General features: G+C 46.3%; 1 protein-coding gene across 5 annotated transcripts in view; it reads right to left on the bottom strand.

Moving 5' to 3' along the window:
• Nucleotides 1-23,798, bottom strand: part of SNX33 (sorting nexin 33) — a 53,223-nt gene that overhangs the window by 12,223 nt on the left and 17,202 nt on the right. Inside the window, exon 2 of one of the 5 annotated variants that reach the window (XM_080980764.1) lies at nt 1,912-2,008. The exons of 2 other annotated variants lie outside the window; for them this stretch is intronic. In XM_080980764.1, coding sequence (XP_080836890.1) covers nt 1,912-2,008 — 97 coding nt within the window. Of the gene's footprint in view, nt 1-1,911; nt 2,009-12,452; nt 12,753-17,414; nt 17,563-23,798 lie in introns of those variants that run through there. 2 more of the 5 variants (XM_080980767.1, XM_080980766.1) reach the window with 2 other exon arrangements.

Raw genomic sequence — 23,798 nt, 5'->3', positions numbered from 1 at the left:
ACAAGGCCAAGAACAAGGCTGGCACTACCATTAGACAGAATGAGAATCTGGGGGCCGTAGCCATCTCCATTTTCCCAGGGTCTCCTCAAGTAGCTTGCTCTGGGGCCCCTAAGCAAGTCTGCAACCCTCAGGTACAGTGGAAGATGTTGCCCCATAATCACAAATAAAATTTAACTGCTGGTCTCGTAAGAAGATGCATGCAGAAGGAGAGGAAGGCACCATCTTATCCTTTGCTTCAGGCAACAAAATCATAGAATCTGCCAAGCTGTCTTGGGCCAGCCCCCAAGCAAGCAAGAGGCACCCCGTTAGCCACTACGGACTTCAGCAGGACTCTCCTCGTGTTCGCAAGATTCTGAATCTATAAAGAATGAAGCCAAGAGTCCTCACTATCCAGCTGCCACCTCACGGTAATGCAAATGAAGAAATAACCCAGTTTTTGGCAATAAATAATTCAGATGGACTGCCTAATACACGAGGCAGGCACAGCGGACTGCCTTCTGCTCTCGCTGCTGCACAGGGGCCACCCTTCGGACTTACTCAGGCATAAAACCGCATCTTCTGGGCACAAAAAGAAGGGATAGCATTGGAAGAGTGCAGAAACCAGGCCACCTGCTGTCATTTGCAATGTACTGATTGGGTTTTGTACTTTCTCACTGCATGCACCCGTTCACATCTGCTTGCAAAACTTGTGCCACTATTGCCATGGCATCTGCATTTGCACCAGCGAATTTATTCTGTCTCGAAATTATTGGTATTAGGTAGTTAGATTTTGAAGACTGCAAACCAGGTAACTGTGCAGCACGATCCTCTGAGTTTGATGGTACTTATTCCCAAGTACTTAACTCACAAATAAGAAAAGATTGCCATCTTATGATGCAGTCTTGTGGATGCCCCACCTTGTCCACTCGCCTGTTCTCACAGGGGCCAGCCAGATGCCTCCAAAGGAAACCCGCAAGCGGGATCTGAGCACCAGAGCAACTCTCCCCTCCTGCGGCTTCCAGCACCTGGGGTTCAGAAGCCTGTCTGCCTTCCATTGTGGAGGCACAGCAAAGCCACCAAGCCTTCAATTAGGTTTAACTGTGAAGAGAATGGGGCTTGCAGAGTGATCCTTGGTGTGGGAACAGGAGTGCCAGGAGGACGTCCTTATTTTCTTCCGTGGAGGATGTTCTGCCCAATCTTGGCTGCCCTTCAGTCTCATTTGGGGCAACACCCTTCCTGACCTGGTTAAAAATTCTTGGGCATTAGGCTCTCCTCTCCAGCTACTTTCTTCAGCCAAATCTTCTCTGGATTGAATCTTGCCTGTCTTTATTCCAACTCTTGTTATCTTCACAGGGACTTGGGGTTTTTTCAGTGAACAGAAAGCAGATAATCAGACCAATTCCAAATTAATCCAGCCCCCAAATCCCTACGTAGACAAGCTTAATTTGCTCCTCAAATCCTTCCTCCGCCAGTCTGAAGGAGAACAAAATGAAACTATTCCAAAAATAAGCAGCTAAATGTCAAAAATAAGTGTCTAGACAAAAAGATTCAGCAAGATTCTGCATACTCTCGACGCTTCCCATGTGCCAACAGAATGTTGCCTCACTTCAGGAAACCATGACTTTTCCTGCCTCCTGGTCTTTCCTGAGTATAGGACTTTGGGGCAGGCCCCTGCCCCAGGTGGCAGCAGGGGTAGAAAAGCCCCCACAAAGGCAGCAGGGCTGGGAGCTGACATAACACAGATCACAGTTGAAAAGCCACCATCTAAGTTCATTGGGCTGCATCCAATGCTAGTTGTACTTAGAATAGGCCCATTGGCATAAATGGGTATCATGATCTAAGGTATTTGGATACACCCCATCAAACCCAGAGCTTAGGCTTACCCAACTGCACCATTGTAAAAGCAATGATCCTACCCCTAACCCTACTTACCTGGGAGTAAGACCAATCCAGCTCCTAACAGTCAGGGTTGGGGAGCCTCTCCTTGGCTGGATGGCCTCGTGTCTGGGATGCTGCAGTTGCAGGATTCCTGCATTGAAGAAAGGGGCCAGACTGGATGGCCACTAGGATACCCTCTACCTCTATTAATTCTATTAATTCACCAGCATGTCACTGTTTACATTAGCAAGATGCCAAGAGAATATGTGGTTGGAAATACCCACGTCCTGCCCTTCTTTACAAACTGTCAACCTTAGATGGGTGGGGAACTGCTTCAGATGTTGCTGGACCAGAATTCCCATCCTCCCTGACCACTAAGCATGCTGGCTTGGGCTGATGGGAGGCCACAACCATCTGGAAGGCCAGAGGTTCCCCAGCCCTGTCCTAGGAGAAGAATGGCAGAGAAGAGAATATGATATAGAAGAGGTCTGAAATACAATCCTGCAATACCCCAAAAGCCCACTGAACGCATAGGCTTGCTCTCCCAGGGGTGGTGAATTCTCCCACCCTCACTGGCTCCAGGGAGTGGGAGCGGGCTGGGAAAGGGCCTTCTCTGTGGTGGCCCCTGAACTGTGGGACCCACAGAAGTGAGTCTGGTGCCTTCACAGCGACAGATTCTGGAGGATGCTGCAGACGGCTTCTCACCCTGGCCTTGGGCACCTGAGGACAGGCCTTACTTTTATGGCTTCAAGTTGTTCTTTTAAACTGTTTTAATAATACTAAATTAAAAAATTGTCCAGCAGCACCTTAGAGAACAACTAAGTTTGTTCTGGGTAAAAGCTTTCGTGTGCATGCACACTTCTTGAGATACACTGAAACAGAAGTCACCAGACAGCGCATGGAAATGCCGTTTACCTTCCCACCGGAGCAGTACCTATTTATCTACTTGCACTTTGACGTGCTTTTGAACTGCTAGGAGCTGGGACCGAACAACAGGAGCTCACTCCATCGCGGGGATTCGAACTGCTGACCTTCTGATCAGCAAGCCCTAGGCTCTGTGGTTTAGACCACAGTGCCACCCATGTTTAGTTGTTGTTGTTTAGTCGTTTAGTCGTGTCCGACTGTTCGTGACCCCATGGACCAGAGCACGCCAGGCACTCCTGTCTTCCACTGCCTCCTGCAGTTTGGTCAGACTCATGTTTGTAGCTTGGAGAAACACTGTCCAACCATCTCGTCCTCTGTCGTCCCCTTCTCCCTGTGCCCTCAATCTTTCCCAGCATCAGGGTCTTTTCCAGGGAGTCTTCTCTTTTCATGAGGTGGCCAAAGTCTTGGAGTCTCAGCTTCACGATCTGTCCTTCCAGTGAGCACTCAGGGCTGATTTCCTGAAGAATGGATATGTTTGATCTTCTTACAGTCCATGGGACTCTCAAGAGTCTCCTCCAGCACCATAATTCAAAAGCATCAATTCTTTGGCGATTAGCCTTCTTTATGGTCCATGTTTAGTAATAAGTTGTAATTCAGTAACTTCTCTTTCAAGTCTATTTCCGAAATTATTTTATAATAAGACAGCTGCTTTGAGTTCCTGTATTGAATGTCCTGGGAGGTTGAAGTGTTCTCCTACTGGCTTCTCTGTCTTGTGATTCCTGGTGTCAGATTTGGTTAGGGTTTGGCCTGTTTGTCCAATATAGGGCATGTAGGGCGTGCTGGCATTTGGTGGCATACGCAATGTTGGAAGATGAGCAAGTAAATAGTCCTGAGATGGTATGTTTGATGTTGTTGGGTCCAGTAATGGTGTTGTCTGGGTTTATGTGGCAGCAAAGTTGGCATCTAGGTTTATTGCAGGCTCTGGTACCAGTGTCCATGTTAAGCCTGGTTGCTGTATTATTGTGGGTGAGGAGTTGTTTAAGATTGGGTGGCTGTCTGTAGGCAATGAAAGGTCTTTCCTCCCAGAGCTTGAGAAAGAGAACTGTTGTTGTCTAGGAGAGGTTGCAAATCTCTGATGATGAGTTGAACTGTTTTAACTTGGGAGCTGTATGTGATGACTAGTGGAGTTCTGTTATTTTCTCTTTTGGGTCTGTCTTGCAGCGAGTTCTCTCTAGCTTTCAGTCTGGCTTTTTTTTAATCTGTTCAACAAATCTGTTCGACTTCATCAGGCGGGTATTTTAGTTCCAAAAAGGTTTGCTGTAGATCTCTTAGGTGAGAATCCGTGTCTGTAGAGTTGGAACAGATGCAGCTGTATCATAGAGCCTGGCTATATACAATTGATTGTTTGGTATGTTTGGGATGGTAGCTGGAAGCATGTAGCTTCACATGACACATGACACCGTTCCAGGCGGTTAATGTGTCTTATAATGTCCTCATGCAGTCGGTGGCAATTTCAATTTTTATTCCTTTTTTTCCTTTTTTCCTTTGTTGGGGGTGGGTGGGTGGGATGGATAGTTGGTTGGGGATTAATTTTAGTATAATTGTTCTGTTCTTTTTTGTTGTTGTTGTTTTATTGGTTCTGTATTGTTTGTGTTTTGTTTTTAAGGGGCGGGATCAGGGCTGCCTGGGAGTGGCTCCCCAGCCAACACGATGGCTGGGACAAGTTCCACAGGGGGGGAAGCACTGGGACATCCGATCTCGGTGATCATGGGCAGGAGGCGGAGTTACGCTAAGACCAGACCATGTCATTACCGAGGAGGCAGGTTTAGTCGTTGTTTGAAGACTATCCCTGTCTCCGGGTCTGGCCTTGACCGGATGGAAACCCACATGACCTGAAAGTGTTGCTGTCCAATGCCAGGTCAATGATGAATAAAACCACTGCCATCCACGACTTGATTGTGGATGGAGGATTTGACCTGGCATGTGTGATGGAGACCTGGTTGGAGGAAGCAGATGGGCCTGTCCTTGCCGCTGCTTGCCCACCAGGTTTCTCTTACGCACAGCAACCCAGGTCATGTGGGCGGGGAGGGGGGGTTGCAGTAATTTTTAGGAAGTCACTAGCTTGCACCGGGCGTCCTACTGGGAAGATCCAGTTCTCTGAGTGCATGTTCTGGAAGTTGGGCAATAGGGGCAGTACAGGATTCCTTTTGGTGTACCGACCTCCCCGCTGCACCAAGGATTCCCTGTCCGAGCTGCTTCAGGTCGTGGCGGATTTTCTCCTGGAGATACCTAGTTTGGTTGTCCTAGGGGATTTTAACATCCATGCCGACACGACCTTACAAGGGGCCGCTCGGGACTTCGTGGAAAGCATGGCCTCCATGGGGCTGTCCCTGAATAAGTTTGGCCCAACTCATAGTCATGGACATGCCTTAGACCTGGTGTTCACCTCTAGTGACGTGGGTGATCTGACACTAAGTAAAAGTGAAACAAAAGAAGTGCCATGGTCAGATCACTTCCTGGTGCAACTGGACTTCTCCGCGACCCTTCCCCTCTGCAGGGAGGTGGGACCGATTTGGATGGTCCGCCCCCGCCACTTAATGGATCCAAATGATTTCCAGAGAGTGGTAGGGGATGCTTTAGCCCATGTTGATGGCCTTTCAGCTGATTCCCTGGTGGCCCGCTGGAATGCGGAGTTAACCAGGGCTATCGACTGTCTGGCTCCGAAGCGCCCTCTCCGATTGCATGGAGCCCGGACAGCCCCGTGGTTTTCTTCGGAGCTGAGGGTGATGAAACAATCGCTGAGACGGCTAGAGCGTCGGTGGCAGAAAACTCACTCCGAATCTGACCGGACACAGGTTAGAGCTCAACGTCGAGCCTACCAAGTGGCGATAGCGACGGCGAAGAAGAGTTTCTTCACCGCCTCTATTGCATCTGCAGAAAATAGTAGCAGGAGACTCTTTCAGGTGGTTTGCAATTTAACGGAACCACCTTTACCACCGGGGCATTGTAAAGGCCCCAAGATCTCCTGCAACGATTTTGCAAAGTTTTTTGCAGATAAAATCACTCATATTCGGAAGGAGCTAGACACCACCGTGGGAGCAGGGCTGGGGCGGGAGAGTGCTAGAGCCCTGTCTGGTCAAGTTGCATGGAATCAATTTCAATCCGTTACCCCCGAGGATGTGGACAGGCTGCTTGGACGCGTGAAAGCAACTACCTGTCTCCTTGATCCTTGCCCATCCTGGCTAATAAAAGCAAGCCGGGAAGGGCTGGGCGATGGGCTCTGCGGGGTGGTGAATGCCTCTCTCTGTGAGGGAACATTCCCAGATCCGCTGAAAGAGGCGGTCATTAAGCCGCTTCTTAAAAAACCATCTTTAGACCCGGCCAGTATGGCCAACTATCGCCCAGTCTCAAATCTTCCATTCTTGGGCAAGGTGATTGAGCGCGTGGTTGCTGAACAACTCCAGGCACGCCTGGAGGATGCGGACCATTTGGATCCCTTCCAATCGGGATTCAGGCCTCACCATGGGACTGAAACTGCCTTGGTCGCGCTGGTTGATGATCTCCGGCGAGCTAGGGACAAAGGTGAGAGTTGTTTCCTGGTTCTGCTGGATCTCTCAGCGGCCTTTGATACAATCGATCATAACATCCTTCTGGACCGTCTAGAGGGGCTGGGAGCTGGGGGCACTGTTATACAGTGGTTTCGCTCCTTCCTCCTGGGCCGTGTTCAGAAAGTGGTGGTGGGGGATGAGTGTTCGGACCCCTGGGCCCTCACTTGTGGGGTGCCTCAGGGTTCCGTCCTCTCCCCCATGCTTTTTAACATCTATATGAAGCCGCTGGGAGAGATCATCAGGGGATTTGGACTGGGTGTCCATCAATATGCAGATGATGCCCAGCTCTACCTCTCTTTCAAATCAGAACCAGTGAAGGCGGTGAAGGTCCTGTGTGAGTGCATGGAGGCGGTTGGAGGATGGATGGCGGCTAATGGATTGAAGTTGAATCCTGACAAGACAGAAGTATTGTTTTTGGGGGACAGGGGGTGGGCTGGTGTGGAGGACTCCCTGGTCCTGAATAGGGTAACTGTGCCCCTGAAGGACCAGGTGCGCAGCCTGGGAGTCATTTTGGACTCACAGCTGTCCATGGAGGCGCAGGTCAATTCTGTATCCAGGGCAGCTGTCTACCAACTCCACCTGGTACGCAGGCTGAGACCCTACCTGCCCGCGGACTGTCTCGCCAGAGTGGTGCATGCTCTAGTTATCTCCCGCTTGGACTACTGCAATGCGCTCTACGTGGGGCTACCTTTGAAGGTGACCCGGAAACTACAATTAATCCAGAATGCAGCAGCTAGACTGGTGACTGGGGGCGGCCGCCGAGACCACATAACACCGGTCTTGAAAGACCTACATTGGCTCCCAGTACGTTTCCGAGCACAATTCAAAGTGTTGGTGTTGACCTTTAAAGCCCTAAACGGCCTCGGCCCAGTATACCTGAAGGAGCGTCTCCACCCCCATCGTTCTGCCCGGACGCTGAGGTCCAGCGCCGAGGGCCTTCTGGCGGTTCCCTCATTGTGAGAAGCAAAGCTACAGGGAACCAGGCAGAGGGCCTTCTCGGTAGTGGCGCCCACCCTGTGGAACGCCCTCCCATCAGATGTCAAAGCGATAAATAACTACCTGACATTTAGAAGGCATCTTAAGGCAGCCCTGTTTAGGGAAGCTTTTAATCTGTGATATTTTACTGTATTTTTTGTTTCTATGGAAGCCGCCCAGAGTGGCTGGGGAAACCCAGCCAGATGGGCGGGGTACAAATAATAAATTATTATTATTATTATTAGATATGTTTGTCGGTCAGTTGGTTTTCAGTATAAGGTGGTGTCTATGCACCCATCCTGTATTTTTATAGTAGTGTCCAGAAAATATATTTCTTGCATAGACCAGGTCACTGAATGTCTGGTGGAAGGTGTCCAGGGTCTGCTGACCATGTGTCCAGATAATAAAAAAATTGTCAATGTATCATAGGTACAAGAGAGGTTTGAGTGGGTAGGAGTTTAGGAAGCGTTGTTCCAAATCCGCCATGAAGCTGTTGGCATACTGGGGGGCCATGCGGGTGCCCATTGCTGTGCTGCTGATCTGGAGGAACAGGTCATCTCCAAATTTGAAGTGGTTGTGGGTGAGGACAAAATAGCAGAGTTTGGTAGCAAAGTCCACTATGATTTTATCTGAAATGGTGTTCCTGTTTTTAATATTGTGTTTTAATGCTGCAGCAGACCCTGGGCAGTAGGGTGAAGGGCAGGTGATAAGTGAATACTGTAATTATAATAAAATATGGTGTAGTGAAGTTAGGAACTTTCAGTAGGCAAACTTTGGTCAAGCTGAAGAAAAGCACTGTGGGAAAACCAAAGGCCAAATGATTTATGGGAAATATATGTCTGTTGCTTTAAAACTGTAGACTAACTGGCTCTGGGAGTGTGAATACTTATCTCATGCATCTGCAGGAAGGAAAACTTCCAGTTGATTAGTGGTGATTTAACACCTGGTTACTAAGAGCTGTCCCTGTGTGAATAAGGGCTATCAAGCCTCATTACAGGAGAAAGGAGGATCTGCTGTGTCTCTGAGAAGTTTGGGAGGAACCCTTTGATCCCAAGGTTTTGAGTACAAACAAGCTGAGTTATTATCCAACTCGGTGACCATTGGTAAATTTTGAATTAATTAGAAATTCTGATTGGTCCTTGGGGGTCTGATTACATGTGGGGTTTTAAGGATAAAAACCTTAGGAAAGGAGCCGGCAAGCAGGCAACATCCATCCGCCAGATTCACCATCTTGTTGGCAGTCGTCATTTATATGTGTGTTCTTTGTGATGAAGAATTCCTGTTGTCTTCTTGAGATGCGGATTCAGCCGAGAACTTTACGAACTGTCTTAACTTTTCTTGTGTTCTCGTTTTGTAAGTACCGTATTTTTCACTCTATAGGGCGCACCTGACCATAGGGCACCCCTAGTTTTCAGAGGGGGAAATCAAGGAAAAAAATATGATCCCCCCCCCCCCAGCTCTGGGAGCAGCGGACAGGCTGCACGCAGCCTGTGCACTTCTCCCAGACCTTTTCCCTGCTATTGCGGGAGGTGGGGGAATTCCCCCATCTCCCATAAAAGCCCACAGGAAGGAAAAGGGACTGACTCAGCCAGTCAGTCCCTTCTCCCTCCTTGGGGAAAAGCCCCTAAGAGCAGCACGCTCTTTAAAGGCTGCACGGCTCCTGCGGGCTTTTCTGCGAGGTGGGGGAAATCCCCCACCTCGTAGAAAAGCCCACAGAAGCCGCACAGCCTTTAAAGAACGTGTGGCTTCTGCTTGCTTTTGCGGGAAGTGGGGGAATTCCCCCATCTCCCGCAAAAGCCCACAGGAGCCGCGCACCCTTTAAAGAGCATGCGGCTCCTGTGGGCTTTTTGACCGAGCGCTGCGTTCCCCCACCGCCAGCCTCCAAACCAGGTCCGGGAGCAGCACGAAGGCGTTGCACGCCTTCCCGCTGCCCCCTGAGCCTGTGGGGCTGGCGGTGGGGGGCAGCGCTGCTTTCCCCTACTGCCAGCCTCCAAACCAGTTCAGGGAGTAGTGCGAAGGCGTCGCGCGCCTTCCTGCTGTCCCCCGAGCCTGTGGGGCTGGCGGTGGGGGGAAGCGCTGCTTTCCCCCACCGCCAGCCTCAAAGACCAGACTCTCCTGGCTTCAGCGAAAGCAACGCGAAGCCTCCGGAGCGCAGGCTTTGGAGGCTTCGCGTTGCTATCGCTGAAGCCAGGGAGCCTGCTTTCGCTCCATAGGGCGCACACATTCCCCTTCATTTTTGAAGGGGAAAAAGTGTGTCCTATAGAGCGAAGAATACGGTACGTTTAGCTAGCGATGCTTTACAATGTTGTTATTTTCTTGTCTGAACCACATAAGAGATGTGCCTCCACTTTTAAGTATGTTTAATCTTGTTTTTTAAATAACTTTTAAAAAAAGATTTTCCTATTTTGTTCTGTGTGCCTTTCTGGGGAAAGTTTGAATCCAAAGTCTGACCACTTAGCCACCTACTGAACCTGTTGAATTCTGCCTGCGATTTGTGGTAAAGCAATGCAGGGTGGGGGCAGCCGGTAACAAGGAAGAGTAACCTTCTCCCTTGTGTTAATCTTTTGGGCTATCCCCGGACAAGGGAGTGGTGGCAGCAACTACCCCTTCTGTTGTGTTTTGTCCTGAAAAAGTAAATGCTGTGGCACCACCTTCCGTCTCCTAGCCGGGTCCCGCTGGATTGTAGGACAGGTGGGGAAGGTGGGTGTGGCCCAGCATTACTACAGATGGGATGCACTGTAATGCTGACCTTATTCACCATCCGCCATTCATTTCCTCCCAAGGAAGACAGCAAGAGCATTTGCCTTTTGGGAAGGCAGGCCAGGCATATGCCCACATAAGACACCAGAGGGTGGGAAGGGGCCTCTCTGTCTACTGCCCCCCTCCCGCTTTTAAACCATGTGCTGAGAAGCTGCTGGGACTCACTGCTTTCCTGCTGTCCTTTCCCTTTCCTCCTGGCACTTGCGTGCAAGTAAACAGGATCTTGCTTCCCTAGGAATTCATGTCCTCCCTCACTGCTGACCGGAGGTTATATAATCCATTGTGGCAGCCCAGGAAGCAGTTATGGAGCTGGCCTCATGACACCCCCCACCCCCACCCTGCTTACGATTCCTGCCTTTCTTCAGCAGAAAAAGAACGTCTTACAGAACAGAAAGCAGAGTTTGGGTCAAGCTCCAGAGACCTCGAGATGCTGCTGCACCACAACTCCCATCATCCCTGACAGTTGGCCATGCTGGCCTGAGTTCATGGGAGTTGTAGCACACCGACACTTGGAGGGACCCTCTGCTCCCTCCCCCTGCACTCACACAGCCGCAAAGGTTTCACTGATGGCCATGGCGGGGCGGGGGGATTTCTAAAACTGCCGGGGTTTGGTCTGGATGACCCCTTGGCTACCTTTCACAGTGGGGACACAGGTTTCTGGGCAGGAGTTGATCACGGTGAGGGTTTGCCTTGCTCTTAGCACGTTTCTCCCTTTCGTCCCGAGTTTGCATGTCTTCAAAGTCCATGACACCTTTGGTGAAGGCTGTTCTCCAATTGGAGTGGCAGCTGTATATAATACAGCTCGGCAGCTGTATCCATGACTGAGCAGCCCTATTTAGGATCCACTCTGCTCACCCTGAAAAGGGGGAGGAGCTAGAAAAGGTGCCCTAAACATAGTCTGCCTCCCTTTTTCCCTGACTGGATTACCACGCCCAGTGGGGTCAGCAGTGGTTGTGAAAGACAATTGAACTTTGGAACATGAAATATACGGACTGTGTTAGATAACTCTCACAATAAAGTAGGTTCTGTGATGTGATGTAGATTTCCCAGAACATTTTGACTTTAAACTTTCCAGAAGAGAATCCTATGCAAACTAGGGAGATTTGCATAGGGAATTTTTCCAGTGCCCTAGAGTGATCTAAATTCAGCATGTTTATTTTGTCTCCCATAAGCAAAGCTCAGAAGTTCAAAACTGCCAAACTGGATCTGAACTGCTGTGAGCAAAATGGATTTGTGGGAAATGCAGCGAACCAATAAATTGGCTGTAGTTATGATCCTAGGCCACCTTTTCAAACCCATCTGGCACGGATCACCACCCACCTCGCTTTTCAGTGGGAAACAAGGCAGCTCTTGCCTCTGAGCTCAAACATGACTTCTCCTTTTCCCCTGCCCTGATTCACGGGAGTGTCAGCCTACTCCAAACCCCACCTTCAATCCACAGGTGTGGTTTAGATTCCATGTGTGTGTCACCTTAGTGAGGCATGCAAACAGGAGAGACGCCCACATTGTCTGCAATTCTCTCCTTCTCTGCTCCCACCAGCCATAATGAAGAGATGGAATCTGCTGCCACAAGGTGCAGTGACAGCTGCCGGCATTTTGGCAATGCTCTCCAAAGGGAACCTCGTTTCCTGGACTTTTAAAGTCAGCTTTATTGAGAGTTTTCCACATAGAGTACAATAAAGAGAACTCTGAGCCAAGAAAATAAATAGAAGAGAAGCAAGAGAGAAGAATAAAGTAACAGAAAAAGAAGAGAAGAAAGAAGCTCAAGGTCCTCTGTCATAATGGTATCTTGACCCTCATTCCACACACACAAGAGGGAGCTCTCCCCCCCCTTCCGCCAGCCTCCTACCTGGGAGATCCTCTGCACACTTCCTGTCATGCAAGGCCCCTCATCTTCCACCCACCACCTTCTGGGGTGTCTCTTCATTAGTCCAAGAAAGAAAATGCCAAAAAGCAAAGCATAAATATATATATATAATTAACATAGACCAAGCAAAGATTAAAGACCACAGAAAGGCAAGAGAAAAAAAGCAAGAAAAAACAAAAATGAAGAGAGTGCACTCAGGTTATCTGTCTGCCAATTGTATCTATAACAATTATTTAAAGTATTCAAGGTATAAGGGACGCGGGTGGCACTGTGGGTTAAACCACAGAGCCTAGGGCTTGCCGATCTGAAGGTCAGCGGTTCGAATCCCCGCAATGGGGTGAGCTCCCGTTGCTCAGTCCCTGCTCCTGCCAACCTAGCAGTTCGAAAGCATGTCAAAGTGCAAGTAGATAAATAGGTACCGCTCTGGCGGGAAGGTAAATGGCGTTTCCATGCACTGCTCTGATTCGCCAGAAGCGGCTTAGTCATGCTGGCCACATGACCCGGAAGCTGTATGCCAGCTCCCTGGGCCAATAAAGCGAGATGAGCGCCGCAACCCCAGAGTCGGCCATGACTGGACCTAATGGTCAGGGGTACCTTTACCTTTATTCAAGGTATACACTCCAAGATAGTCCTGCTTCATCCTGTTTAAAAAAGGGAAAGGGGTGTGTCTTCCATTTCTTCCCATCTTTTCCCACAGCAACCACCACAACCTTCGAGGCTTTTCGTCCTGTGCTTACTTCCACTTGTGCCCTGGAACCTTTCTTCAAGTCCATCTCTGCTTGTCTCTTGGCGTTTCTGGTCATCAATCCATTTATAACGTCCTTAGGAGGAAAAGCAAATTTAAGCACAAATTCGACCCACAGCTGTGAGGCATTTGTGAGCCTTTTGCGGACAATGTCCTGTTGCTCTGCCGTGACCTCCCGGCCAATTTAGATACAGTGACTGAACTGGAGGCCCCTCAACTGTCTTCGGGTCCAGTGTTGGACAATTTCGATCAGATACTCCCTGCTGATGTGGATAGATTCCTCCAAGCTGATAGGCCCACCACCTGCCTTCTCGATCCGTGCCCGTCTTGGCTGATTAGGGCGTGTCCAGATGTCGCACGGACCCCCCGGTTGAAATTATCAATTTGTCCCTTGGCACGGGGACATTCCCAGGGGAACTGAAGGAAGCAGTGGTGTTTCCGCTCTTAAAGAAAACTGCACTAGATCCTTTAGACCTATCCAATTACCACCCAGTTTCGATCTTCCATATCTGGGTAAGGTAATTGAGAGAGTTGCTGAACAGCTTGGTAGGTTTCTGGAGGAAACATCGGCTTTAGATCCATTTCAGTCCGGGTTCCGTCCTGGTTTCGGGACCAGGACGGCTCTGGTTGCCCTAACAGATGATCTCCATAGACAACTGGATCGAGGTGGGTCAGGAAGGCTGATTCTTTTAGATTTGTCAGCAGCCTTTGACATGGTCAATCATGATCTTCTGGACCACCGCCTCACCAACATGGGGATACAGGGCAAAGCCCGTAAATGGCTGTGCTCTTTTATCTCTGGTCGGGGACTCAGGGTGGCGCTAGGGAGGGAGATGTCGTTGCACCACTCCTTGGTGTGGCAAGTGCCGCAGGGTGCAATCCTCTCCCCAATGCTTTTTAACATCTTTATGCGCCCCCTTGCCCAGACTGTCCGGAGCTTTGGGCTGGGCTGTCACCAATATGCTGATGACACTCAGCTCTATCTGCTGATGGATGGCCACACCAACTCGGCCCCGGATACACTGACCAGATGCTTGGAAGCTGTGGCTGGATGGTTTTGTGGGAGCCGATTGAAACTAAATCCTTCAAAGACAGAGGTCCTATGGCTGGGTCGGGATGGCATGGGGATGAGAGACCAACTCCCTTCTCTTGAGGGGGCCCAATTAGTGCCATTGCCTTCTGTTAAGAGTTTGGGTGTAATCCTTGACGCCTCCCTTTCCATGGAGGTGCAGGTTACAGCAACAGCCAAGGTGACATTTTTCCACCTTCGCCGCATCAAGCAGTTGGTCCCTTACCTTTCCCGCCCCGCCCTGGCCACAGTGATCCATGCGACGGTCATCTCCAGGCTTGACTACTGTAATTCGCTCTACGCGGGGCTGCCCTTGAAGCTGTCCCAGAAACTCCAGCGGGTGCAGAATGCTGCAGCGAGGCTCCTCACAGGGTCTCTGCCATGGGAGCATATTCACCCAGTGCTTTTCCAGCTGCACTGGCTCCCGGTGGCCTTTGGCTTAGAATCAGTTTGATTCCCTCCCCCTCTTTCTTTTTCCTTTCTCCTCCTGTGATGAGGCTGCATTTTCAATATTTTAATGTATTTTAATCTTGTTTTTAAGTTTGTATTCATTCAACTTGTTTTTATTATTGCTTGTTAGCTGCCCTGAGCCTGGCCTTGGCTGGGGAGGGCGGGGTATAAATAAAAATTATTATTATTATTATTATTTCTCTCTTCAGGCATCTCAACAGCTTCCTTTGTCTTTCCAGTCCTCCAGGCAGTCCACACCATCACCTGCTGCTGTCTCAAGTGCAGGCAGAAATTGATCCAAATCTCCTCGGGCAGATCCCGCGCTTTCTGCCATCTGAAGTATCTCCAGTTTGATCTCTCTCAGAATTCCACGTATCTAGACTCTTAATTCTGACAGCTGTTCATCTAGTAGCCATTGTAAAAAAAATCCACACAACATTATTTTTACCAAATTCTGTTTAGTCATACACCCTTTGGGAGTCTCTGCTGCCAAGAACTTGTGTCTGCTTACACATTCCTTTCACACAGGAATCAAACACAGTTTTGCTTTTCATAGCAAACAAGCATGCTCACAATGGAGAGTTATAGACAATATATGTTGAAGATTTAAAGCAGGTTCAGACTTTAAGCGTTTTGCTTCATTCTCATGCCTGTTAATAAGTGCTTTATCATCTCCCAGCAGCCCATTTCTTTTCTGAGTAGCAATTAACTGGCAGACAGAAAATCCCATTCTTATTTGCTTCCAGTCTTAAAAATTGTTAAAAGAAGGAGGTTTGCTGACCTGGTGCCCTGAAAGGGTGGGCCCCATGGAAAGTTCCTTGCTCAAGACGTTCACCCACCCCCTGGAAACTTCCTTGCCTCAGGGAAGCAATTCCAACAGAACACCAGAAATATTGATATTTTAGAATATCTGGAATTTAGAAATGATAAAAAAATGGCCTTAATGCTAATAGACGCTGAAAAGGCCTTTGATAACATTTCTTGGTGTTTTATAAAAAAACAGATAAAATTAATGGGTCTGGGAGAGAGATTTGAGAGAGGAATTGAGGCCATCTATACAAATCAAAAAGCAAGATTGATTATTAATGGCATTACCACAGAAAATAGAGATTAGAAAAGGCACAAGGCAAGGCTGCCTCTAATAATAATAATAATAATAATAATAATTTATTTATACCCCGCCCATCTGGCTGGGCTTCCCCAGCCACTGTGGGTGGCTTCCAAAAACAAGCAGGATTTAGATTAAACTATAAAATACTAATTCATTGGTTAAGAACATGAGCTTAGAGGAGAAGAAAGATTTACAAGAAAGCACACGTCTAGAGATTAAGAATAAAGTAAAATACCTAGGAGTTTGGTTCTCAGCTAAATGCATAGACTTGTATCAAGAAATCATAGAATGAAATTAAGAAAAATTTGGAAATCTGGAGCAAACTTCACCTCTCCCTTTGGGGTAGGATATTGGCAGTTAAGATGAATGTTTTACCAAAAATGATTTTTTTATTTCAAACCATTCCCATTTTAGGAGGTATGAATTGTTTTCAAAACTGGAGAAGGGCCATCGCAAGGTTAAATGGAATGGTAAAAGGCTAAGAATAAAACATCTAATTCTTATTGACCAGAGGGAGAGCGGGGTTTTGCTCTACCTCATCTTGAATTACCGTATTTTTTGCTCTATAAGACGCACCTTTTCCCTCCTAAAAAGTAAGGGGAAATGTGTGTGCGTCTTATGGAGCGAATGGAGGCTGCGCAGCTATCCCAGAAGCCAGAACAGCAAGAGAGATCGCTGCACAGCGAAAGCCGCGATCCCTCTTGCTGTTCTGGCTTCTGGGATTCAGAATATTTTTTTTCTTGTTTTCCTCCTCCAAAAAGTAGGTGCAACTTATGGTCTGGTGCATCTTATAGAGCGAAAAATACAGTATACCATGCTGCGACTGGGCTGTCATGGATTAGAGAGTAGATCATACTTAGACACAGATTTATTAGATTTAGAGGGCTTCAACAACAGGTTTGGTTGGCACACGTATATGGTTTAGGACAAAGTTAAGGTAAACACTCTATAAAATCTGGGACAAATATAAGAGAATATTGGAACCTAAAATCCCCTTGTGGACCTCCCTGATAGAGGCCACGGCAGTAAAAGGAAAAAATGCACAAGGTGATTGGGCAACGTATAGAATGCTATTAGAGGAAAATAACAATAATTTTAACCTGAAAAAAATTGATGAAATTAGAAGGTATGTGACGGATTGGCTACAATACTTTCAAATAAACAAGAGGTGGAACATTGATAGACGATAGACAAACAGGATTTGAAAAAGAAACATCCAGACTAGAAAAAGAATTAGTACAAGCCAAAAGTAAGCATATCTCCAAAATATAATCTCCAAAGTATAATCTTCTACTCGAGTGGGAAACTAAAGAAGAAGAAGTGAAAAGTGGAATGGTAAGTTGGGCCCAAGACCTTGGCCATAATATCTATATGAACCAATGGGAGAGACTATAGAAAGATGATGTCAGGTTCACAGCGTGCTATAACTTAAGAGAAAATATTATGAAAATGTTATATTGGTGACACCTCACTACAGCCAGACTGGCCAAAATGTATAAGAGTAGATTGGAAAATTGTTGGAGATGTAAAGAGGGGAGAGGGTCATTTATGCATATGTGGAGGGAATGTGGAAAAATTAGGAAGTTTTGGGACGTTATAAATAACGAACTAAAAAAGATGTTAAAAATCCCATTCACAAAATGACCAGAAGCCTTCTTATTAGGGATAATGCCAACTGAAATAAAACAAGAAGTAAGACCTCTCTTTATGTATGCAACATCCGCAGCCAGAATTTTAATTGCAATGTATTGGGAAAATGAAATTACACCTACAAAATCAGAATGGCAAGTTAAACTATTAGAATATCTGCAAATGGCAAAAATGACAGGGAGGGTAAGAGGGTATTAGAAGCAAAAAGTAAATCAAGAATGGATTATATTCAAGGAATATCTTAAAAATTACTGTGACAGCAAAAACCTCCTGGCAGATCTTGAATGAGTCTTGCAATGTACAGATAATATAAGTAAATTTATTGTTTCTATTTAATTTTTCTTTCTTTTTCTTTATCAAAAAGATTTATGAAAATAATAATAATGATAATATATTTATACCCCGCCTATCTAGCTGGGTTTCCCCAGCCACTCTGGGCGGCTTCCAACAAAACACTAAAATACAATAACCTATTAAACATTAAAAGCTTCCCTAAACAGGGCTGCCTTCAGATGTCTTCTAAAAGTTTGGTAGTTATTTTTCTCTTTGACATCTGGTGGGAGGACGTTCCACAGGGCCGGTGCCACTTTCGAGAATAGTATGAAACTGTGTAAAATATAACAAGAGTAATTCAGTTTTTTTGAGAACACTCAGAAGTCTACTTTAGGTCTTTTTAAATGTATTGCATTCTTTTTTGTTGTTGTTGTTGTATGGGATGGGATATAAATTGTAATATATTATATTGTTGTATAATTTTGTGAAATATGTTTAATAAAGATTTTTTGAAAAATAAAAAACCCTAAAACGTCCTTGTCTCCAGTGTGCTGTCGTCTTCTTCCAAGACACTGAGGTTTCCTCTCTTATCTCAAAAGGGAATTATGCCTTGATTACCTCTGACCACCGCATAATTATCTCTGCCAATGGGATCACCAGTAGCTGATAACTTAGTCTGCCATCTTTCTTCCCCAGAAGTCCAAATGGAACCTCCAGTTTCCAAAGCAGTCTACCTTTCATGGCTGGTTGTTTTATGCCCTGCTGGCAAGCTTCCTGGACTGGAATGGCTTGGGTCCGGTCCAAGAAGTCTGCCTTCCCCAAGCTCGGGCCTTCCAGAGATTTGAGACTCCAACTCCCATCATCCCCAACCATCAGCACAGAGGGCTGTGTCTGATGGGAGCCGTAGTCCCACTGGTGGAGGAAAGGGGTGCGGTGGGTGCGGTCTGCCCCAGGTGTTATCCTGGGGGGGTGACATCACCGCCCCGCCCCCTGGGCAGCTCACCCCGCTCCCAGGTGCACAGCATGTGTGCCGCGCTGGGTGCCGGAGCAGGCAGCTCCGCCTCTGCATAGTCCATCTATATGGAGGGCTGCAGTGGCACTTTTCTGAAATTCCTATTAACCAAAAAGGGCCCCCACTTACCTGGGAGTAAGCCCCCTTGAACTCAGCGGTATTTACTTCCAAGTAGATGCATATTGGATTGCGGTGTAACAGCACAACCCCAAATGTGCATTAAGATGATAATCATGTTAATTTCAATGGGGCTTACTCCCAAGCAAGTGGGTGTGGAATAGTTTTTTAGTGGGGACTACAACCCTGCAAACTAGTCTGAAATGGGGTCTCTGGGAGTCCTTTTTTCTTTTTAAAAAAATCTTGCACCTGCCATGTACTCACTAGAGGGCCTTACATCTCAGTTGCCCCATCTGCAACAATAATACTGGTCTACCTTATGGTTGTTTTAAAGATTACAAAAAAGGAGAATGCGTTTGATATATTCCGTATCCAGCTTAGTCGTACTCAAAGTAGACCCACTAAAATTAATGCCCATTCCTAGTTTAGGTCCATTAAGTTCAGTGGGTCTGCTTTGAGCATGTCTTGTTCAATACAACCCAATGGACAACTCAAGGAAATCGTACAATCACAATCACATGCAGATTTATTTAGGCATTAAGTCGTACTGATTTTAGTGAGATTTACTTCTATGTAAGCATGCAGCCTTTATCAATTAAACGCACATAAATTGGCATTCTTACTCCCAAGTAAACATGCAAATGTCTAACTGATTTGTGGATTAAACATTGCCACCTTGACACTATGGATATAAAACTCATTCTGGAGTTCTGAAAGCACAACCCAAATGATCAAGGGGACGGAGCAACTATGAAGAAAAGCTGCAGTGTTTGGGGGTTTTTTGTTACTAAAAAGGGGACATGTGAGAAGTTTGCCAGGAGTGGAGAAAGAGAAGTGTTTCTCCCTCAACACCAGAATGAAGCTGCATGTTGGGAGATTCGGGACAAATGGTAGAAAGCCCTTCTTTCCACAGCACACAGTTGATCTATGAGACTCCCTCCCACAGGAGGCAGGAAGGGCTACCAACTGGGATGGCTTTCAAAGAGGGTTCAACAAATTCTTGGCATCTTCCCATAAAAGGATCCCTCTTTCCTGTGAATAAGCCCTTTGACCTCATGAAGACTTTATTCTGAGCAGACATGCCTAGGACTATATACTGTCCATCTCCTACGTGGAGGAGAGGCCTATCGATGGCTCGGCTCTGGGATTCTTCTGAAAACCAGTTGCTGGAAGGGAGGGAAGAGGGCTCTTGGTCACGGTGAGAACAGGATGCTGGCCAAGATGGGCCATGGGCTGGATCCAGCAGGCTCTTCTTATGCTTTTACTACAGTGTCTGCCTGGGACAAGAGCCTCCCCAATCGGAGGGAAGCAGAGCTGAACTGGAAAGGCCCCTGGCAAGGCCCTCCTTCTGCCCCCCCTGCAGAGCGTGGCAGCCTCACCAGGTCTTGGCACCAAGAGCCACCACAATGCTGCCTGTGCGGTGACAAGCTCTCTGTGTAACCATGCCCATGTGCCCCTGTGAGCTGCTGATCTCTGTGTAACTGTCTGCCTTTTTTCTCAATGCCTGGGCACAGTTCCAGGGAGATAAGTCTCAGCCAGCCTCTGTCTCTGTTTCTCTCACACACAGAGACAGCGGCTCTTTGTAATGAAACCAAAAGGCAAGGCAGTGGGTCTCATGGAATCCTTTCAGATCCCTTGTTTCAATTCTGCTTTCATGCCTGTTACATTTATTTATTTATTTATTTATTTATTTATTTATTTTACCTATATAACAAAATTTATATGCTGCTTGATTACAGAAAACCTCTAAGCTGCTTACAAATTATCAAAAAAGTAAAATTCTCAAACATATTTTAAGCAGGTGCTGAAAGGTTGCAGTGAGGATGCCTGCCTAATGTCAACAGGCAGGGAGTTCCAAAGTGTAGGTGCTATTCCACTACAAGACTGACTTCTTACGAGTGCGGAGCAAGCATGATGTGGACCTGTAACCAGTTCTGCAGACTGACATGATCAAAAGGGCATGTCTGGGGTAAGGCAATCCTGAAAGTAACCTGGGATTGTACTTCTTTATTGTACTATATTTTAAATTCTAGTCTTCCATTAACTTAGTTTGTGAGCTATTCTGCATCTGCATGCATTAACAGCTGGAAGGGAGGGGGAACCCAGGATATGAATAAAATTAATTATGTTACAAATAAATAAAATTCCCATAGGGAAAGCTGAGCGAAATGCATGCAACAAGGGGTTGAGATTAGAGCATTAATAAGCTTCCAGAGAGACTGGCTTGGTTCAACAAGCTAGCAAACAGGGGCAGCTCCAGAACTTCTGTGCTAAGGCCTCAGATCTGCTGCCTCTTTCCTCCCTTTTAAAAACTTTGTTTTGTTTTGTTTTACTTATTTTACAGCTGGGCAAAGTACAGTCCCTGCTCCCCTTCACTTTAATCTGCCAGAGGCATCTCTACAGATAATTTGCATATGCAAATTTTTATGCTGGGGGGAACAGGGCCTCAGGTCCTTTAATTCCCCAGAAATGTTCCTGTGAAACAGCCAGTTTCTCGCCCTCCCAACTTGGCCATCCTTGTTCCATCCTCATTGGGGATTGCGAGGACACTGCAGGTTAAGCCACACGGAAACTGCTTTGACACATGGACACAGAATTCCCACCATGGATTTCCGGTTTGCTGCGGATCGCATTGGAGTGTGAGTCTAGTTCTCTGGGACAGACTCAATCGCCGCAAGGGATTTAGGGGAAACACAAAGGCGCTGTGTACCTTTGGAAGAAGCCCGAAAGGATGTTTTGGGCGCTGGGGATATGGCTGCGCACTTAGCAAGCTCCCTTGCCCCCAATCCGCCCTATAAAGAGCAGGGAAGAAGGGCGAGATTGAGCTGCGAGTGCTAGGATCCATTCGCTACCCCGTGGTGAGAAGCCTCAGGCTCCAAGCAAAAAAGCTGCAAGCTCTCCGATAAATTAAAGCTAAAAGCCAAAAGGATTAATTAATTGGCAAAAAAAATCTGGATTATAATTGGCAAAAAAGATGGGATGAAAAAAGGAGGTCTGTCCTGGCTGTGATGAGCTCTACTCTGCATGGGGACTTTCTACAAGTGCTAGAGTAGCGGATTGCATTTTGTTTTTCTTTTGCTACCAAATAACTTTCACTAAATAATTTACAGGGTTGGAAAATAAAGAAGGACTAACTCCCATCCCTGTACATAAAGGGGGAGCTATAATTTGGAAATAAAGACTTACTTGAACTCTGGAAGTACGATCTTTCCAATGGGAAGTATAGATACAAGACTGCTATACACATAGCGAGGAAACAGAGAAAAGTCTTAACAAATAAAAGATTAGGAAAAGAATTCATAACATCAGATAAGACAAAAAAAGAGTAGTAAATTTATGTATAGACAGATATGACCCGCAGCAAATTTTTAAAGATGAGGAGGGAAGAATGATAGCCAAACAGATAACATCACAAGGCAAAAAAAAAAATGTAATAGAATATACGCACCGAATGAAAGAAAATCGGAACCTTATAAACTGTTAGAGGAAAAATTATTTGAATTTACAGATCAGAAAATAATATTTACGGGTGACACTAATGCAGTAGTGTCCCTGGATATAGATAGAACAATAAGAAAGACGGATTCGAAAGAAGGGAGACTACTTGCCACCTTTTTTTAATCTGGTGGAAAATCTTACATTAACGGACATTTGGAGATTCAAACACCCTTTGGAAAGGGAATATACTTTTTTCTCAGAACCAAATCAATTTGCTAGAAGAATAGCCTCAATATGGATTTCCAGTGACTAACATTAAGAACGAGAAAGGTGGAAATACAACCAAGGACACTTTAGGATCATAATGCAATTTCATTGGAATTAAGAAGAGAAGAAAACTCACCATTTAGGTGGAGGCTAAATGAAGGACTATTAGATAATCAAATGACCTTGCAGAAAGCTCAAAAAACCCTGAGAGATTATTTTGAATTGAATCTGAATCATGGTATGGACTTAAATGTCGTTTGGGACACAAGTAAGGCAGTGATGAGAGGTTTCTTTACACAACAAAACACCTTGCAGAAAAATGCAAGGGAGAAGAAAAAGAGTTATTAGATGAGTTGATTATGAAAAGCAATTAATTAAGAAACCCGGAAACGAACTGATAAAACAGTGTATTAAGATGTTACAAACCCAATTTTCGATGCTAATAAATCAGGAAGTTGAGTGGGTGAAAAATTGATGAAACATAAAAATTTTGAATTTCTTAATAAACCAGGGAAACTTTTAGTGTGGCAATTAAGGAAGAAGGTGTCATGTGACAAAGGTATTTGAGAGCAGAAGCAGTAAAGGAGTCTAGAAATGTGAAATGTAAAAAGCTTCAGAATCATTTAGCATGCTGAATCACTGTGACTCATCTTGAGGATGACTCATTCCCTGTATAAGTATTGTATCTGCTTGCAGGCAGACTCAGTGACTCAGTCAGTGTCTGCAGTGTCTCAATCTATGTGTGTGGTGGAGCCTGTGAAGCCTGTGCTCAGTGGAAACTCTGTGTATGCCCTGAAGCTAGTTTAATCTTCTGTTCACTATGCTGTTATTTGCAAACAAGTTTATTTTAACTCAGTAAAGCTTTTATTCTTTTACTGAAGAAGACTCTGCATTATTAATTTACGCTGTGCGTCAGAAAGGTATAAATACAATTAATAAATTGAAAGTAGAAAGCAAAATAATAGATAATCCAAAAGAGATTAGGAAACAATTTGTAAGATTTTATATGGAACTATATCGGGCTGGAAAAGAAGATATAGTTAAAATCTAGGACTATTTAAAGCAGAATAAATTACCAAAGATTCCAAAAGAAAAGATATACCAGCTAAATGCACCTATTACACAATGGAATTACAACAAGCAATGGGACAAGCCAAATCAGGAAAATTGCCAGGACCAGATGGACTCTCAGCTAAATATAATAAAAAAATACAAGATCAACTAGTTTTCCACTCAAAGATATGATGAATAACAATGAGTAGAGGTACCGTATTTTTTGCTCTATAGGACACACCGGACCATAGGACGCACCAGACCATAGGAGGGGAAGAACGGGGGGGGGAATCTCCCCCTCTCTGCTCAGCGCCCCGTCAGTGAAGCGGCAGGAGAAATGGAGCCCCTTCCATTTCTCCTCCCGCTTCACTGAAGGGGCGCTGCACAGCTCTCCCTCTCTGCGCAGCACCCCTTCAGTGAAGTGGTAGGAGAAACGGAGCCCCTTCCATTTCTCCTCCCGCTTCGCTGAAGGGGCGCTGCGCAGGAAGGGAAAACTGTGCAGCGCCTCTCCAGCAAAGCGAAGCCTGGAGAGCAAGAGGGATCGGTGTGCACCGACCCCTCTCGCTCTCCAGGCTTCAAGCGGCTATCTGCAAACCTTCGGAGCACAGCGGGAACTCCTGCTGCGCTCCAAAGGCTTGCGGATAGCTACCTGAAGCCCCCGGAGCACAGCCTTTGAAACCTC

The sequence above is a fragment of the Podarcis pityusensis genome, assembly GCF_964106645.2.
Source record: "Podarcis pityusensis genome assembly, chromosome: 14".
In the NCBI taxonomy this organism is placed as follows: Eukaryota; Metazoa; Chordata; class Lepidosauria; order Squamata; family Lacertidae; genus Podarcis; species Podarcis pityusensis.
The sequence above is the reverse complement of the archived record's forward strand: the minus strand, read 5'-3'. Positions and strand labels throughout refer to the sequence as shown.